An 18,949-nucleotide genomic window follows, 5' to 3' on the forward strand; every position below is an offset into this window, starting at 1 on the left:
CAAATCATTTGTAACAGTGGTACAGTCAGCAATAGCGAATAGAGCAAAAGGTGACCAAACACCAAATGACTCACAAACCAGGGAAATAAAATCACTTCCGTGCATGATTGCTCACAGCAGTTTCCAAATAGTGGAAGTCCTTAGCCTCTTCAAATCAGTGCAATAGAGATTTATTATCTATATGTATGTTCATCCTGTGCTACTGCTGCTGCTGCTGCTGCAAACAATGACGACAATGATGATAATGATGGCGAGGATGACAATGATGATGACAATGACGATGGTGACGATGCTGAATGCATTCAGCTGTTTTTTGTTCTGTAGCTGCTTTTTGCATGTGCAGTACATCTACCAGCTGATGGCTACCTGCAAAAACTGCTGGCATAGTGCTTGGTTTGTAATTTTTTAAAGCATAAATGGCAGCTGTTGCCGTTTACTGGTGGTATTATTCTGTTGGAGATTACATTCTGAATCAGCCAAGCTAGCTAGTTGTTAAGCTAGCTATACAGTTAATTATTACAGTACATCTTAATTGCTATAATGTGTGTATTAAGCCAATCTGGATTGATTCCTTTAGCTAGGAAGTTAAACACCATGAAAAGTCACAAAGCTATGGTGCAGAGAAGTCAGTGCCCAAAGAATCCATTCTGAAGTGAAACCAGCATGCAGCAGGTATTGAAGCTTATAGGTTTTCGTATGGAACCATTTCACTCCGTTGACTTTTTACTTTTATACAGGTCAACCGGCCGGAGGTTTGTATTGGGCGTGTCTGTGACATATTTAACTATGAAAAAAAAAACTAACCAAATAAGGTAAAACTACGCGCATTACCACGTGTACATCATGCGCGTCTGGCGGTTATAAAACTGCCACCCCCATGATAACCTGTCTTCTTTTGGAAAGGTCAGTCATTAACGAGTAGCACAGCAAGTCGTCAAGCAGAGTGATGTCTACTTACAAGTTGTATTACTTTAATGCACGGGGTCGAGCTGAAGTTGCTCGCATCATATTCGCTCAGGCTGGCGTGAAGTATGAGGACATTCGATTCCAGAAGGAGGAATGGATGTCAAAGTATAAAGCTGGTAAGCACTGATATAGTTAGCTATCTACGCCGACGCGTGATAATGTTTCAGTTGTATGAACCAAAGTGTTACTGCCAGGATTACGTAGCGCAGGTTTTCAAAGAACGAGTCGAAACTCGGAAATACTGCTTTGTAGTCTACCGCGCAAAGTGTTAAAATGTGCTACTAAGGCCGTTTTACAGCTTCGCCAGTGTCTGCTGCCCTCTATAATTGTAATGACCAAATCAATCGCAATGTGTTACTGCCCGGATTGCTTAGCGCAGGTTTTCAACGAACGAGCCGAAAGAAACTCCGCATTGCACTAGTTAATACTTTTCCTTTGTAATCTACCGCGCAAAGTGTTACGGAACTGTTATAGCATCGTCTCTGCTGCCCTCCGCAACTGTAACGATTGAAGAAAGATTGGCTAAGCATCCGAGGTATAGCAAGCCAAACCACTTTTTTTTCTTTCGCGTGGGGCTTTTTTTCGGTTACCTCTTTTTCCCACCCCCACACAAGAAAAAACCCGCGGTCTGGTCCCAGAGGGTATCCGCCCTAGATGGGTTTTCTTCTCTCTCTCTCATTACAGATTGCGCATCCATAGTTACAAAGTTTCTAAAATATCCAATAAAATGTGTGCAATCTCATTCTCATTGAGTCATTTTCACATGACATCATAGACTTTGATGACCATTGATATACAATGTGTCTAGTGGATTTCCAATAGCAGCAGCCAGATCTAAAACTTTTGGGGATTATCCTATAATTATTTTTCCTATAGTTACTTTACAAATTGATCTTCCTGCTATGTGGGGTTATTAGTCTTGGAAGTTCTGAGCATAGGGTGTAAATCTAAAACTTTACCAGAGTATCTATGTATATTTTAAATATGTAGAAGAATTACAGGGATTTTGCTGATGCTTTATTCACAGCTGAAACAACTTGTTGCTCCTTATAATAGTTGCTGTTGACACCCTTGTGACAAGTCACAGTTTTCACGAGTTGTAAGCCTTGTTCTACAAATTAAGTGATTCTATTCTTATATCTGCCCTCATGATAAGGTAGCACCCTGGCCTTAATTTATTTAGGATTCGGATTTATTTGAGCCCTGCTTTAAAACGGATAAACACTATTTTAAAGCTGGGCTCAAAAACAGCCTTAAAACACTGTTTTGAAGGCTGTTTTTGAAATGGACAAACTACATAGTACATTTGTCTCTCTTTCAGAATCACCATTCGGACGTAGTCCATACCTCGAAGTAGACGGCACCAAAGTTGCTGGAAGTCTTAACATCGCGAGGTATCTCGGAGAAAAGTTTGGTGAGATATTGTTATATTTATGATATAGTAATGTCATATTAGTGTAGAATATGGTACAGCCTACATGCAACATTGTACAAAAGTGCTCATAGACTATATCAGACCTTGTAAAATTTGCCAGGTACACGAGGTTAGATAGAGTGCACCTTAATCTATGTATGTATGATTTAACTAAAGCATCTGAGCTAAGTTGCTGTCTAGTATTCATACAGTTGATAGTATTACAGCTACATACATGATTCACTAAAGCTCTAATGGAAAGATAGCTTATCAAAACATGAATGCTTACGTTTGGTAGATCAGGGCTTATAGTAAGTGTCTGGGCAAGCAAGAACAGCTGTAGCCGATTGCTCGGAGGTTAAATATATCAATCAATCAATCAGGACAAACTTCCTAACTAGCAGTTGGTCAGATAAACATGTAGTTGGTTGACACACCAATACACTATACTGGGCTTTCAGCACTTGCAATTTTGTACGAAATGCGTAGTGTGAATGTGTTTGCATGCATGTTTCGTAAGCGATTTATCTGGTACTATAATAGCAGAATAAATCGCATGCATATGTCCACATTTCAAGAAGTGCTGAAAAACATACTTTGCCTGTTGTGTGGCCAAGTACCACCTGGATGGTGTAGAGCAACTTTTATGGGGTTTCAGTTCAGTGGAGGGGTTGGCAAAGGTGTGTTTGTGGTCCCTCCTTTGGGTTGCAAGAATGTAGCATCTCCTAGCAACTAACCAGTAATTATTGTTAGTAGAGTAATTAGTCATGCACAGCTCAGACTGTAGGCTTCCCCTTAACTTTGAAAGGTCCTGCCAAATCCAATTGTGGCTGAAAATGTGGTATACCAACCTTACAGTGGTTTCAGCACTTGCAATTTTTGTACAAAAGGCATAGTGTTGTGTGATTGTGCATGTGTGTTCTATATTTGACTGTTCTTGGAATGAAATAACCCGGGCTAGCATATCTGACAATGAAATTGTCGTGTATACAGAAGCCTGAGGTGCTGAAATCACTGTATACTGCTGATCAATGCATGTGTGCATGCACACACCAATATATTAAAAGCATTTTGTTTCACAGAACAGGTTGCTGACGATTCCAGACATTAACAACTTGTTCTGTAAAATGAAACATTTTGAGTCCTGTGTGTGCATGCACACATGTCGCACAATTTTTAAAAGTTTGTGCAATCAGCAGTATAATAAACCCTGGAGTATTTGTGACATTGTGATGTCAGTAGGTAGTAGTGGTTGCATCTTGCCACCACAAGCAACTGCTTCTCTACATGGACTTGTGATCGGCTGTAGTGTACATAGATAGTTGAATACTAAAAAAATGGTAACTATATACAGTGTAGTTCATGATTTATGAGACTAGTCACCAACCTTCAAGATGTTGCATTTTTAGTGAAATGAAAAACTTGTTCACAGGATTGGCAGGCAAGGATAATTTGGGTAATGCTGTCTTGGGAGGAGCATCAGACTACATTGCAGACATTGGTGCTCATTTGGCAAAGATGTTCGGTGTATCTGATGAAGAAAAGGTTAGTATGCACGTGTGTTTTACATATACATGTGTGACTAGATTTTGGGAAATCAACCAGCAATCTTATTGTCATATTTAATGTTTGTGACCCAAATAAGGTACCAGTTTTGTATTAATTGACATTGTTGGTCACTACCTTGAATTACATGTAAAATATCTCAATGGGTGTGCAGTGTTGGGCTGCTACTTTTAAAAAGTAATATATTACTTATTACTCGTTACTGCCACTGCGATGAAATGCACAGTTATATATTACTTCAGTTTAATAGTAGCTAGTAATATGTTATATTATACAATGTATAAAGGTACTTCGTTAGGTAATAAACGCGCTAGTACTTCGTTAAGTAATAATATTACAGTAATGAGTAGTTTTGCGCTATTTAGTAATGCATTACTTATGTGAAGTAACTATCCGTTAGATGTTGGAAATGTAGTGCGTCGTATTACTTCGTTACTGCATTATGTAATAATATTACATAACGTGTTACTAAAGTAGCACGTTACGCCCAACACTGGGGTGTGTGACTATTTTATAATTATTTCATGTGTTACATTGTCTGTTTCTAAAAGTGATCACATATAGAGGTGGCTATCATAGGATATATAATGACAACAGTCTGTGCATGTTCACTATAGGCAAAAATGGCAGCTGAGTTTAAAGATAAGACTGTGCCTCAAATGTTTCCAGTTATCCAGAAACATGTGAAGGATGGACACGTCGTAGGATCTGGTGGAGTAAGTTTTTATTGTCGTGTGTAGTGGTCATTACATCATGTACATGTTGTTATTATTTCACTGTAGAAGTTGTCATGGGTGGATATTCAAGCCTACTTTTTGTTCGATATAATTTCAAAAGATTTTGGTGTTAACTTGACTGACTACCCTGAATTGCAGAAACTTGTTGATGGAGTGGCATCTGAGCCCAACATCAAGAAGTGGATTGAATCAAGACCCAAGACTGACTTTTAAAGGATACCGAACTGTGAATACTTAGCCATAGACATAGTTAGTAGCTGAAAACCCTTAGTAGAGAGCATCTTGTGAAAACTTTAGTTTTTAGTTACGTGTACCTTAGTCTCATTCAGGTATATCATCTGTCCTGCAGCTTGATAAGATAATCTTGAAAGATATGTCCAGTTACTCCACCCAACTCATCTTACTTGACAGCCACTATTAGTGTATGTGAAAGTTTGTACAACACATGGAACAGCTGCCCTTTTAATAGTGGGGGAGACAGGATGTGACTCAGCACATTCCTGAATACAATACAAAGGTCATCACAGTATAGTACACACATGCCTTAATTATGGCCACCACAAATCCAGCTATGACCTTGGACAGAACTGAAGAGTCTTGTGGTAAGCTAGGGTTGTCACCAACACAGCCTTGACCTTAGAAAATGATAAGTAAGTAATGTGTTTAAGTTAATAGTTTCTTATATTCACTAAGAGACAGACATTTCAACATGCAGAAGTGTCTTGGTACTAAGGGACTAAACCTCTGCACATGTTTATTAAGTAAGAAAATGTCCAGCAAATTAACTATAGGTTACTGCTTTGATAGCTGAACTAACTACCAGCTTTATGGCCCTATAATTATGCAGATTCCCAGCTTTCACCAAAACAATTCCTTTACCGCGGCAGGGTGTTAGTATTGCACTGATGCTAGACATGCCAAATAGCTAACTGGAACAATTGCTCAAGTTAATTGCTTGGCTTTCTTTGAAGTAGCATTATGTTTTTGAATGCCCTATTATCTATGACGAGAAGCCGCCTCACTAAAATTTTGTATACATATCTTATGGAAATTAGGATTTTCAATCGTGAAAATGGTGCCATTTATATTCTGCTCAGTTCATAAGCAGAGTCATAGGTTTTAAGTGGTTATACAGTGGAGGGTGTGACCACCAACTAACTAGCTCTAATTGTCTTGAAATGATAGGTGGCTATCTCACACCTGGCTGGCCATCTGTATATACATGTGCATGAAGTAACATCTAATGTTGCAAGATCTTGGTAATTATCTCCTGGTGTGCTAATGACTGCATGATATTGATGGGCCCAGGGTAAAAGATATTTCATTGTAGTATACTCATTAAGTTTACATACATACAGGTAGACTGGTGAGTTGTGGTGACTGTTCAGTGCCTTGACAATTTACCTGACTGCTGTATTAGGGTACCTTGATCTTGCTGCTACACTACTAAAGATGCGTGATCGTGAAAACTATTTGCTGTATTATGGTAGCACAAACATTATACAACTTATCCACCCTTATACAATTTCTTTTCATGCAGAGGGCAGATACTGGTATTCAAACAAAGGACACATGCAGATGTAGTATATCCTATAATTAATTCACGTGCATGTAATTCATGGAGGTGAGTATTATCACAAACTCACCAAGTATCTTCTCAGCTACTTTAATTTGTGTTATATTGCATTAAAATTTCTATTTTCTATTCAAACAAAGCTCACAACATAATTATGCTCATTGACTCATTCAACCTGAAGCGTTTTGCTTCCTCATAGCCTACAGGGCTAGCTATGTAGATTTGCAAGTATTAAAGAGTTTGCTGAGAAAGATGATGACAATACATTTGTGTGTACTCACACTAGCTATGTTTGTATTCCAATCCCAGGGTCACAGCTAGTTAGGAAGGTTAAAATCCCCCTTTGAAATTTGACGTGGGCTTACAGCAAGAGTACCAGTTAGTTTGACAACCAAATGTAGGGAATAGAGCAGAGCAGTATAGCTACAGTGTAATAGGAAACTTATTTACTCACAAAGTGACAAAGTTATGAAATGTTAATAGAAATTGAGATAGTCTAATAGAGCAGTCAGATGCATGCATTCTGACAGGTGTCAAACTACTCTAATAGAACATTCATAACGGAATACAATTTTAATGGGCAGCTTATAAAAGACTAGCTAGTTTGAAACAGTTGGTAGTTAGATCTTGAGTTTTTTTAATTGGAGAATTAGGATACATAATTCGGATCACTATACATTGAATTCCCTTACCAGTTATGATACTTTTAAAACTGATTAACTCAATTAATATAATTATGTTTATTAGCATCTACGGTACAGCATACAGTATAATTTTGATGTAAAAAAAAATCTGTCAGCTGCTGAGGACTGTCTCTGTTGTTATATTGTAGGACCACAGAGTCTACATGTGCCTTAATCAAGCAGACTTCTATACATGCACACATGTATGTTAGCTCTGAACAGTACATGGTCTGGCACTACACTTAATTCCTTTGAGCTTCTTCACTTGACACAAGAATTCATGTACCTTCCATGACACTTTAAACTGCAATAACCCATGGCCACTAGCTATATACTAAATTCAGAAACCACCTTGGAAAAAATCCCTCTATCAAACAGTATAATTAACTCCAGAGTAAAGCTTAGCTACTTATAGCTATGCAGAGATTTTTATACATGTGTCCATAATTATTATAGCTTTTGATTTCTCACACTTTGGAGATTATTGTGCTTATACATAGCTAGGTGTGGACAGACGTGCATAGTTAAACAAACATACATCATGCAGCTACATAACTACACATATTCATGATAAGGTTGGCCTGGGTGTCTTGCTTCTTAAATTTGTTTTTATAGCCTAGTATATGTACACATGTAAATGCATCACAGGCAGTAAGCTAGCTACGTAGCTACATTATAGCCTACATATATGAATAGCAAGTGAAACATTTGACTCAACTTAGTCATTTTTTTGGTAGCTACATGATGGTAACGTGTAATTGATTTACGTAATTATCTGACCCAATTCAGTAGTAAAATTTAATAAACATGGCATCAGGTGCACCTATAGTCTCATCAGGTGTAGCTAGCTAGTCTGGCATGGCCATGCAGTCACATTCGTGGCTGGGCCTGGAGGTGCTGCAGGATACCTGGTTCTTTTTATTTTGGAGTCACTATGCTGATCATAAAAACAGGTCTGTCAGGTCAACTGATGACTGATGAAAGTGGTAACTGCTGCTGGATTGGCCATGCATTACCATAGATTATATATACTACATACTGTAGTATATATAATCAAATAGTACTAGTCTAAAGACTCTAAACACCTAATTAAAATTAATTTATTTGCCTTTGTTGTTTTTTTAATATTTTTATTTATATATTTTTTCTATTGATCCAGCACCCCTTGCCACTACCCCTAACACTAGATGTTGAAGTGCTAGCCAATGGTTTTTGCCTTTGTTGTGCTATCCTCCAAGGACCTGTGAGGAGACCACTAGACAATCATACATTCTTCCTACTTCATCCACCAACATATCCCAGCAGAGTTTTTATTTCAGATCAATTCGTGATTGGAATGCTTTACCACCCAGATTAATTGATCATGATAACGTTGACTAAAATCCAGCAAATTTATAAGTCCTAACGTCTGTACGCATGTAATCATTGTAACTATGTTTGTAATTGCTATTTTTTTCATTTTCCTGAGCTAACCAGCACTGTGTGCTGCCTGCTCAGTAAATAAATAAAAAGACTGAGGCCTATATCTTGACATCACACCTACCTGAAATGGACTGGAGTTGATGTTTACATTCATACTTCTCACTAGCAATTGATGTTTTTCTACAACATTAACACAGCTACAGTTTATACCGTACATTTTAATCGTTTGGAACTGACATTGTTTCTGCCCGGTGATGATCAGTAGGAGTTCCAGCAAGGATATAAAGGGTAGCTACTTGTAAGACAATCAACATCCTGATTAATCCAATTTACGCTTTAGGCCATACTAATTAATTTACCCTCTAGTAGTGACCCAGCAGGTCAAAAATGTAAATCATTTCAGCTGCAACTGATTGCTTTGTTAGAGTTCATAATATGACTGCTTTATTAAAGTATTTCGATCTTGACAGTCCATTTCCTTCCCTTTGCTGCTATACCTGTTACCACTTGCACAATATTAAAGAGCCAAAAGCCATATTAGCACTCTTTTTAAGAGATCACGTGATTTACATTTATTTTTGGGTTTGCCAAAGCATTTGTCATGGCCTTACAGAAGTCTAGCAAAGCAATTAGCTATAGGTTGCTTTTCTTGGCTGCAAATTTAATGTAGAGAGTGACTTAAGTATTTCAAAGTACCCCATGTGGAACCAAATGGACATTAGCTATTTTATTTAGTACAAATACAATTACAAGGATCATAGAAAAAAGTAGGGAAACAAGCAGATATAATATCGACATTTAATCCCTTCAGTATATATTATACCTATGACTAAATTAGGGATTAACCGTCCACTAGTATATCTGCAGGTGTAGGTGACCTCCCTTGTTTACCTTATTTCTATGATCCCTAATCGTACTTAAACTTCCTAATTTTTCCTTGTACTTGTTTGTTTATATTTTTTGTACCCACGTGTACCGCATCAAAAGAAAGAATGCATGGCTGCTGAGTTATTGTTTTCATCTGAATGTGTGCCCCGTCAATTAATGACTCAAAACTACACTTCACTTTCAACTATGATCAGCCTGTTACACAGCCTTACAAACAAAGGACAACTCTGCAATCAATCCAGTCACTACAGAAAATATGGATGATTCCCATTTACAAATGTAGAAAATCCATCATGCTACTGTGAATCAACACCTTGGGCTGTCAGCAAATAGAATGGGACACAAAGTATATCCATGATGCGTGCATTGTACGTACTGTGGTATGCCAAAAGGCACTTGAAGCAGTGAAAAAAATCAAGGAAGGTATTGTGAAGTTGGTTTTGAGCAATATATTTGGTCAGAAAAACCCAATATACAGTACTACCGTACTGTATGATGACAATATTTTACAAATTATTCTCTCTTCTCTCTCTCTCTCTCTCTCTCTCTCTATATATATATATAACTGCATTTTTGTAACCCAACTGAACTTTTTATCGCACATACACACCCAAATAGGTAGTTGCTCAAGAGCATGAGAGACAGACAATCACAAGTTGCAAATGTGGCAAAACAGATAGCTTAAATTTGTGCTCTAATCCACATTTCTCAAATCAGGTCACTTATATTACCATAAAAGTGATTGTCATATAAAATTGTGTAGAGAGCACACTCGTACAGTATCATCTAAGCATCAGTCTTGGGTCTTGTTTCAATCCACTTTTTGATGTTAGGTTGAGATCCCACCTCATCAACAAGTTTCTTCAGTTCAGGATAGTCAGCCAAGTTAACACCAAATTTTTTTGAAATCCCATCAATAAGGTTGAATGCATGAATATCCACCCAAGAGAGTTTCTAAATCAAAACAATGAGTTTGCATATTAAGACAAAATACTGCAGCAAAATTGCTTACCCCACCAGATCCAATGAAGTGTCCATCCTTTACATGTTTCTGAAGCACTGGAAACATTTGAGGTACAGTCTTCTCTTTAAACTCAGCTGCCAGTTTCACCTGTATTCGTCATGTAATCAATGCTCTATAAGGATCAAATACAAGCATGCTAACCTTTTCTTCATTTGATGCAAAGAACGTTGTAGTAAGATGAGAAGCAAGGTCAACCAAATAGTCTGAAGATCCTCCCAGTAGAGCATTACCAACCTCATCCTTGCCAGCCATCCCTGTGCTTAACAACAAATTTTTATGATAGGTGTGAGTAGAGCACTGTAACCTCACCAAACTTGTCTCCAAGATACCTCAAGATGTTAATACTCCCACCTACCTTGGTAGTGCCATCCACCACAAGAAATGGACACTGTCCAAACGGTGCTTCTACACAAAGTGAGAAGTATCAGTAAAGAGTACATTATAAACTAACAATGGAGAGCATAGTTATACTGAATAACAAGCTTTATACATGCTACAAAATGTACTATACTAGAATCTTATCAGGGTCTGTTTTACTCAGTATTTCTTTCTAACAATTAATTTTCACAGAACTATGTTATTCTGCTAAAAAAATTCGTTATTCTAATTATAACTCTTATAAAAACACTTCCATTTTTTAAAGAAGCTATAGTGTGTTTGAGCAATTGTTACTAGAATGTCCAACAAAATCATCAGCTGGCGAGAAGTCAAAGTTCAGTGGAGAAAGCTAAACCGCATGTAGATTGGATGATCGCATTACCACTGGACCTGAGATCATTTCTCCATTCAACAGCTTCAGTGTTAATATTTGACTACCTGTATCTACAGGCTTTATTAGTCTCTTGGGGATCAAATTCACTGTTTTGACATATTTGATGCACCGTTTTAAGTTCTACATTTTTGCGTTTAAAACAAAGCACTGTGACATAAATTGCCTGACTGTTAGTGAAGCTTCAAAGGCTAAACCACATAACATCACTGTTGACCCATGTTTACCTGTGAAACTGAGCCATTTGTTTACTTAGGACAGCTATGAAATACCCAATCACCTATACATCACTAGGTAGTTCACAAGTTTGCCGTTGTGTAATAACTATTACAGTTCATGTAGGCTTGTCCTAGCCCTACAGGCTGCAGATGAATTGTTTTGATCAGTTGTGATGTGATGGTTGGGTTTAAAAGTTTAGGAGTGAGACTAAAATTAATGCAAACATAACTACATAATAAAAGATATGAAGTATAAGCAGCAGAAAAGGTATATGTTTGGTACGTGCTTTGCATGTGTGGAAACAAAATGTAAGCTATGTATTAAGAGAGATTGATCTCAAACACATCATTTAGCCAAGGTCATTCTGAGATACACAATATTATGACAAATATACATTAAATCTGCCATACACATCTGTACAACAACAATTCATTCTCCGGCCTAGATGGAATGCCCTTGCTACCACTCCCAGCACTGGCTATCAAGTGCTGGACAGCTAGTAGCCATTTATCTACCAGCTGCAGCATCTACTATCGACCAGAGGAAAATAATGACTTTTCCTGTAAATACGTACTTGTAATGAACCAGTGGAAGCAGCCATGTTAAGGTAGTGAACAGGAGTATGGGCAAAGACAATGTTCCTGTTACTGATTTTGAGTGTTTCAACCAGTCAGTCACGTATGTATTGTGTATATTAATCACCTGAAACTTGGTGGTCATGTACTTTAAATTACATACCATCCATGGACAAATGGTTGATAATGCATGTGTGGTAGTGTTGCTGGTTGATAACACGTGTTTTGCATGGTTTCAATCTAGTTCACGGAATGTTTAAACAAACCAGTCTATGAAAACTGCACCACTGCCATTGGGTAGCCCAAGCACCACTAAAGATGGTGAAAACTGGAAGTTTGTTGGACACTCCTATGGTGAGTTATGACTCAAGGGACAAAACTTGGTCATTATCGGTTGCTTACAATACCAGTGTCTGTTAATGAGGAAATTAGGCCCTCAAAATAGGCCAGATCAATGTAAGTTATTGTCTCTACAATGCATGCACCACAAGCATGCATACATAATCAGAACAAGCGTTGACCACAACCCCCCCCCCCCCCCCCCTCCTTTAAAGTTTTGTTTATTTATTAAGATTTTCTCCCCAACCACCCCACACACACACAAAAGCAAAGCCTTTGGCTGTCACAGTTGGTTACACCTACCCAGTGAACCAGCACCAGGACACCTGTGTGCTACTCAGGTGCTAGGAGTCAAAACCTCCTGGGGCATGAGTAACCCACAGGAGGTTGTACATGTCTCACAGGTGAAGGTGTGGGCACCCAAGGTCCTGGACCTTCACCTGCTATATACGAGATGTGGAAAGCTGTCCCCAGTTTACACCAGGTACCCATTGATGTTGCAACTTCCCCAGTTGGCATCAGGCCACCGGGTCCCCATTTTAACAGCTGGAGTATTATTATTATTATTATGTAATGGGCTGAGATGCCTAGGCAATGAATATTGCTAGGCTAGACCACACCTAGGCCTTTGTGTGTGCCCATATCTTGATTTCTTCCAATAATCAACAAAATGCTCTTTGAATGTCAAATGTGAGCAAACTTTCTTGCTCATGGAAACAACGCACACACACAAACTTTTCTGCCAACATGTGAGCTAAACTTCTTGTTATAAAGAACGGTATGAAGCACATCAGCTAAAATTTATGTCTAAGTAAAGAGTAAAAATCATAACTCAAAAATTAATTAGGCACACCCCTTCAGAACATTCAACGTGCTTAGCGAAAGCAAGCAGAAGTGAAACGTACCACTTTTGTATTTTGAAGCCCATTCTTCTTTTCCAAAGCTAATGTCCTTGTATTTCACGCCAGCTTAGGCGAAGAGAAGACGAACATTCTCAGCTCGTGCTCTTAAATCAAAATAGTACAACTTGTAGGAGGTCATGTTTCCTTTAGACTATTAAAACACTTCGTCATTGAGATGGCCTCGATCTGAATCAGGGCGCTTATTATAAGTGCCAAAAATAGCCTTGGCAACGCCATAGATTCATTAGCGCCTTATGCCGGTAATTCGAGGGCGTGGTCATGGCTTCATACAGGTTGTATTATTATGATGTAAGAGGAAGAGCTGAGAATATTCGTCTACTATTTGCCCAAGCTGGTGTAAAATACGAAGATATACGGTTTGGAAAAGAAGAATGGACTGCAAAATACAAAAGCGGTATGCCCCATCCATCACATACATACTCGCCATACCCACACCTAGCTACTATAAGTGTACTGATATTTATTATTATTATGACTGCAAAACCTCGCAAGCAAGTATAAAGGTACAAAAAGTTAATCAAAAATTAAAATCACAAAGCCACAGCACAATTTACTAGGCTACAATCAAACGAAAATGTCACAAGGGCGTTTAACTGTTTCATTAAGGCAATTTGTTCCATTTTGTAATGGTATAGCTAGCTGGAAAGAAACTGAACTTGTATGTATCAATCTGTGTAAAGCAAACAGTAAGTTTGAAATCATGACCTCCAATAATTCCAACCATAATATCAAGAGTTAATAATAGTAGGGTCTTGATAATATTATAACCTAAATATTTTGGGGGCAAAATTTAGAGGTTGAGCGATGTCACCTAATTTAAATTATTTTAATTGTGTGTGTGTTTTGTATCCATCCTTACCATGCCTACTTTGACTGGTCTTTGTGGTTGCATGTGACCGAGGAATCGTGCGTATAATTTAACACTTCATCTCATTTGATGATTTCCAAAAAAAAATTTTTTTCACAGATTTGCAAACAACCCCAAGATTACTGTATATGAAGGTCTAAATATTTCAAGAATAAAATGTTCACAGGTAACCCCCAAAACCTTGAAATCAGCAAAAAAAATTTCTCCCTCAAAGTACAGTATTTAGTAGGTAAGTCTATTACGGTGTCAGATGCATCATTTGTAGTCTAAGCGTGTCTCTACGATTGTGAAGACAGTCTCATCTTAGGGTATTAATCATCTCAGTAGCACTGCTTGTATACCGGTAATCACCAGTTACAAATCTCCGTTGCTGCTTGTCATGCAGATTCTAGTTTGTCAATGTTGTGTTTAGTGTGGGGAGCCCAGGAACAAACGGTGTACTATAAATTGGGCGAGTATAAATCAAATAGACATCAGATTTTATTTAATATTTGCATGTAGACAAGTTCCTCTTTAAGAAAGCTAAAGCATTGTGCTTTTTTACATACAGAGTTGATATGTTTGTGGAAATTAACTATCAATGACAATTCCCAAATATCTAGCTTCAACTAGCTTGCTAGCTTCTGACTATGTCTGTCTGGCTACTTGACACTAGCTAGTTGGTGCGTGAATCTATTTAAATGCACTGCAGTTCATTGGACTCCTTTGAATAATTATAATTAATACAGCATGATGATTTGCATCACTTTCACGTATTTGAATTTTTCATGATTGTGCCTTAATTATTACTAATGTTGATACTGGCTGAATGCAGAGGAAATAGGCTGTGTGGCTCCTCAGGTATTGACGTTGCATGCATTTGAGTGGTGTACCACACTGTATGGGCTGGGGCTAATCACGTAATATATACTAATACATCATTAGCAATGACTTTACAATTTGTCTGAATTACAAGGAATATGTTAGTCTGTGAAGTATTCAATTTCCATGAAAGGTATAAATTTTATTTAGTCATTATCATAATACCATACCTTTGGTGTAATCACCCTAATAGAGCATGCAGTTTACACAATCACAGATTCAGTATGTGTCTACCTCTTACTGACTGCTTATCTCACATTTTTCTTTATTCAATTAGAAGCATCATTTGGGCGGTGTCCATTTCTTGTAGTGGATGGCACTACCAAGATTAGTGGGAGTGCTAACATCATAAGGTATCTTGGAGAAAAGTTTGGTAAGGTTTTGGTAACTTTGCAAATGTGAGCTGCAACACATACTTCATACACGCACATATAGCATGCATAGGATTGAAGGTGTTTCTGCAGCTGTAAATTCCATGCCACCATGTGACAAACTAAGATGATTGTGTTAAGCTTGGTCATAAGAGTTTCAATGCAATGTTCATACATAGGGATGGCTGGCAAAGATGAGATTGGTAATGCTCTGCTGGGAGGAACATCAGACTATTTAGATGATCTTATTGCACATCTTACAACATTGTTCTTTGCATCAGATGAAGAAAAGGTTTGCATGTATATATTGCTATCCTTAGAGCATCATGTGTATTACATATGGATACAGGTGAAACTGGCAGCTGAGTTTAAAGAGAAAACTGTACCGCAAATGTTTCCAGTACTTCAAAAACATGTAAAGGATGGACACTTCATTGGATCAAATGGAGTAAGTAATTTTGCTTGGCATAAATATCACTACCTTTTGTATTATATTCCCAAAGCTAGCTATAGCCAACTGGTGTAACGGAATGAATAAAGATATTGTATGCATGTGTTTGTAATATTTCTATGAAAATTATTCATGATCACTCCTTATTTATTTACATCAAAGTTAACTCATAGATTTGTCTTTGCTTTAATATTGTGTCACACTTTTTAAAAGTCAATCAAATTACATGTTGTACTGTATGAAAATGTGCAAAAAAAAAAACTGTCATGAAAAGGGAATAGCGTAAACATATGCAGTCTGCTCTACTACACTGGCTATTTTGGGTGTACGACACAGAACTACACAGTATCATGTGTCTTGATGTATTATTATACTTCTTGTTTAGAAACTCTCTTGGTTGGATATTCATGCATTCAATCTTATTAATGATATTTCGAAAAGATTTTGTGTTAACTTGGCTGACTATCCTGAACTGAAGAAACTTGTTGATGAGGTGGGATCTCTACCTAACATCAAAAAGTGGATTGAAACAAGACCCAAGACTGATGCTTAGATGACACTGGACTCTACATATGTGAATATGGAACTTCTGCACATGTGGATGGTTATGCAATTTGTAAATGCAGGTTAAAATTAGGAAAACTGGTGTAACAAATGCTGTGAAAGCAGGTTTGGCAATATCCCCTTCATGTAGCATAGGCCGGTATTTTGGGTTTTATCAATGTTGTGACATGACATCACCTCCAGAGTTGCTACTATTCTTACCATTCCCCTCCCCTCCCCTCCCTTCCCTCCCTCCCTAATCTTTCCATTAACTTTTTAGGTTAGATAATATGACATGGTGGTGTTCTCTGTTACAGGATTAGCTGGAATTATCCAGAGCCTGAAATAACTTGTCCATGTTATTAGCCTAATAAGTAAGCATATTCTATAATATGTTGGCTCACACTTCCAGATTTTCTGAACACCACTGATATTCCCTTAATATCCTAATTCCCTTGAGCATCCATCCCCCCCCCCCCCAATTCTTTGATTGCTCAATACTATGATTTGTAACAAAATATCAAGGTACTCTAATAGAGCATGCAGTTAACCACTCTGTCACATCATGTATCTTTAAAAATTGTATCACAGTGAAATACTGTTTTTCAGATCTAAGTGGTCCCTCCCCTATACATGGTATGTTGAAACTCACATGCTTCAAACTCCACTGTGTAAGTAGAATTCTAGGAAAACAAGGAACTGATAAAGGTCATCATGTCAATGGATTTACAGCAGTAGTTGCAAGTGGGTAAGTAGAATTCGAGGAAGACGGGAACGGAAAGCGGGAACTGAAACGACCCATGGAAAATGCCTGATAAAGGTCATCATGCAATATACAAGTTGAATATAGGCTATATTTACAGCCCAATGTTTCTTTGCAGCATTGTTTGGATCCTTTCACTAAAATGATTGAAACACTCTAGTAGAGCAGTCACCTGCATTAAAATACTCTAATAGAGCAGTCAACAACGTACTATCCCATAGGGATCTGCATTAAATAAAAGCCTGGTAATTGATAGACTAACTGTCATAGATACAGACTAGCCAAGTCATCAACATTGAAAGTTAACTACTTCCTTGAAGCATGAAATTTAACCATAATAGCATGAATAGGTTTACAAAGGATTCTACTGAATTAACTGACGGTGCCTGCAGGGAGTTGTACCTGCAACCTCAGGAAAAAGTCACATGATGGGTATGTGGTAGCTGCAGTATTTGTAGGTGTATGGCTTCAATAAGGAGACTAAGGACATAAGGCATGTGAATAATAACTTGAAAAGCATACCAGTGCTGCTGGCATATACTCCCATCATAATTATGAATTCTTATCTGGAAGCAGAAGGTGCAGCTTTTGAAGCACATAATGGGTACTGTCAGTTTTCATTAATTTAATGTTTAATAGTTAAATATTTTAAAATGTAAAGAAGTAGTTAACTTTCAATATTGATGGTCTATATACCTAATCTATGACAGCTATAGTCCATTAATTCACAGGCCATCAATGTGAATCTGTGGTGGAATAGTTAACCAAACATTCTTGACTGCTCTATATAGAGTATTTTAATGAAGGTGACTGCTCTATTGAAGTGTTTCGATCATTTTAGCAAAAGGATCCAAACAACTCTGCAATGAAACACTGTGCTGCAAATATAACCTATACCCAACGTGCATATTGCATGATGACCTTTATCAGGCATTTTCTGTGGGTCATTCCCACTTTCCGTTCCCATTTTCCTCGAATTCTACTTACCTGTTGCAAGTTAGCTGTGCTATATAAAGCATTGTCCAAGTGAGTTAAATTCAACCAAAGTTTGTTGATATTCCTGCTTAATTGCTTATGATCTTAGCAGATTCGAGGTGATGAGTAGAGTTCAAGAAATACATGTAACCTTCAATCACGTCACTGAATTGTTTCTTTCATTGGCTATAAAAAGATACAATTAACAGAGGCTGCTTGGGCACAGTGACGTACCCACATTCTAGCAAGCAAACAGACAAGTACAAAAAGATGTATTCAAAATAAATACTCTAGACAAAGCCTCAAGGGTATTTTTCATTTCTGAATGAAAAATACTTTCCAATTCACTTTCGTATAATGATGCTGCTGTGTGATAGTATAATAACTAAGTTTGCAAGATCCTGTTACTTTAATCCCCTTCAACTAGATTTATAATCCCACATTGTGTATATGAGTATAGTTCATAATTTTAACACTGATAGGTCAGTCTATGCAAGCAAAGAAGGAACAATAACATAATAAGGCTTGTCCCTATAATGCTACAGGTTTAACTACAATACAAAATAGCCAACCTACTATCTACCTTATCACTATTATTACTGACCATACAACCAAAACTCTGATCAGCAGATAAAACTAATACCATCCATGTATCCAGTTTGCATGTGGCACCTGAGGAGGTGCTATCCCTAATCAGCAAAATCATATGGAGTAATGTGTGGAATACTGCACAACCCTTCATAGAAATGTTATAGGATTTTGACTTTGTAAAATACAATGCAATAAATTAACTACAATCAGCTTGCCATATAACTAAATCACCACTGACACATACGTGCTGCATACAGTTATACATAATAAGCTTTCACCAAACATATATACGCCCACTAGTATTATGTGCCTTAAGTCTTGGTAATAGTGATAAGTAGATTTTCTATCATAATTAACAAGTCTGTAAGTTTTACTCCACTCTGTATAGTTTAGTGTTGTAGCTATATACGTACCCAACAAGAATA

General features: G+C 37.5%; 3 protein-coding genes across 4 annotated transcripts; 2 read left to right on the forward strand and 1 right to left on the reverse strand.

The window, feature by feature from the left end:
* Positions 1-872: 872 nt before the first annotated feature.
* On the forward strand, positions 873-5,057 carry LOC136250569 (glutathione S-transferase 1-like). Its single transcript, XM_066042781.1, has 5 exons — positions 873-1,082; positions 2,288-2,380; positions 3,813-3,925; positions 4,564-4,662; positions 4,729-5,057. The coding sequence occupies exons 1-5, from the start codon at positions 947-949 to the stop codon at positions 4,894-4,896; spliced, it is 609 nt and encodes a 202-aa protein (XP_065898853.1). The 5' UTR covers positions 873-946; the 3' UTR covers positions 4,897-5,057.
* A 4,867-nt stretch (positions 5,058-9,924) lies between these two features.
* LOC136250570 (glutathione S-transferase 1-like) lies at positions 9,925-13,281 on the reverse strand. 2 transcript variants are annotated; one of them, XM_066042782.1, is made up of 5 exons: positions 13,084-13,281; positions 10,586-10,681; positions 10,418-10,530; positions 10,265-10,363; positions 9,925-10,206 (listed from the first exon to the last, which is right to left on the reverse strand). In XM_066042782.1, exons 3-5 carry the CDS (start codon positions 10,526-10,528, stop codon positions 10,039-10,041), a joined length of 378 nt encoding a protein of 125 aa, XP_065898854.1. In that variant the 5' UTR covers positions 10,529-10,530; positions 10,586-10,681; positions 13,084-13,281; the 3' UTR covers positions 9,925-10,038. The 2 variants fall into 2 exon arrangements, with proteins under 2 accessions (XP_065898854.1, XP_065898855.1); XM_066042783.1 differs by having other exon boundaries at positions 10,418-10,535.
* Positions 13,282-13,309: 28 nt separating this feature from the next.
* LOC136250568 (glutathione S-transferase 1-like) lies at positions 13,310-16,285 on the forward strand. The gene is made up of 5 exons (XM_066042780.1): positions 13,310-13,495; positions 15,108-15,203; positions 15,381-15,493; positions 15,551-15,649; positions 16,038-16,285. Exons 1-5 carry the CDS (start codon positions 13,360-13,362, stop codon positions 16,203-16,205), a joined length of 612 nt encoding a protein of 203 aa, XP_065898852.1. The 5' UTR covers positions 13,310-13,359; the 3' UTR covers positions 16,206-16,285.
* The last annotated feature ends 2,664 nt before the right edge of the window (positions 16,286-18,949 follow it).

The sequence above is a fragment of the Dysidea avara genome, chromosome 3, assembly GCF_963678975.1.
Source record: "Dysidea avara chromosome 3, odDysAvar1.4, whole genome shotgun sequence".
In the NCBI taxonomy this organism is placed as follows: Eukaryota; Metazoa; Porifera; class Demospongiae; order Dictyoceratida; family Dysideidae; genus Dysidea; species Dysidea avara.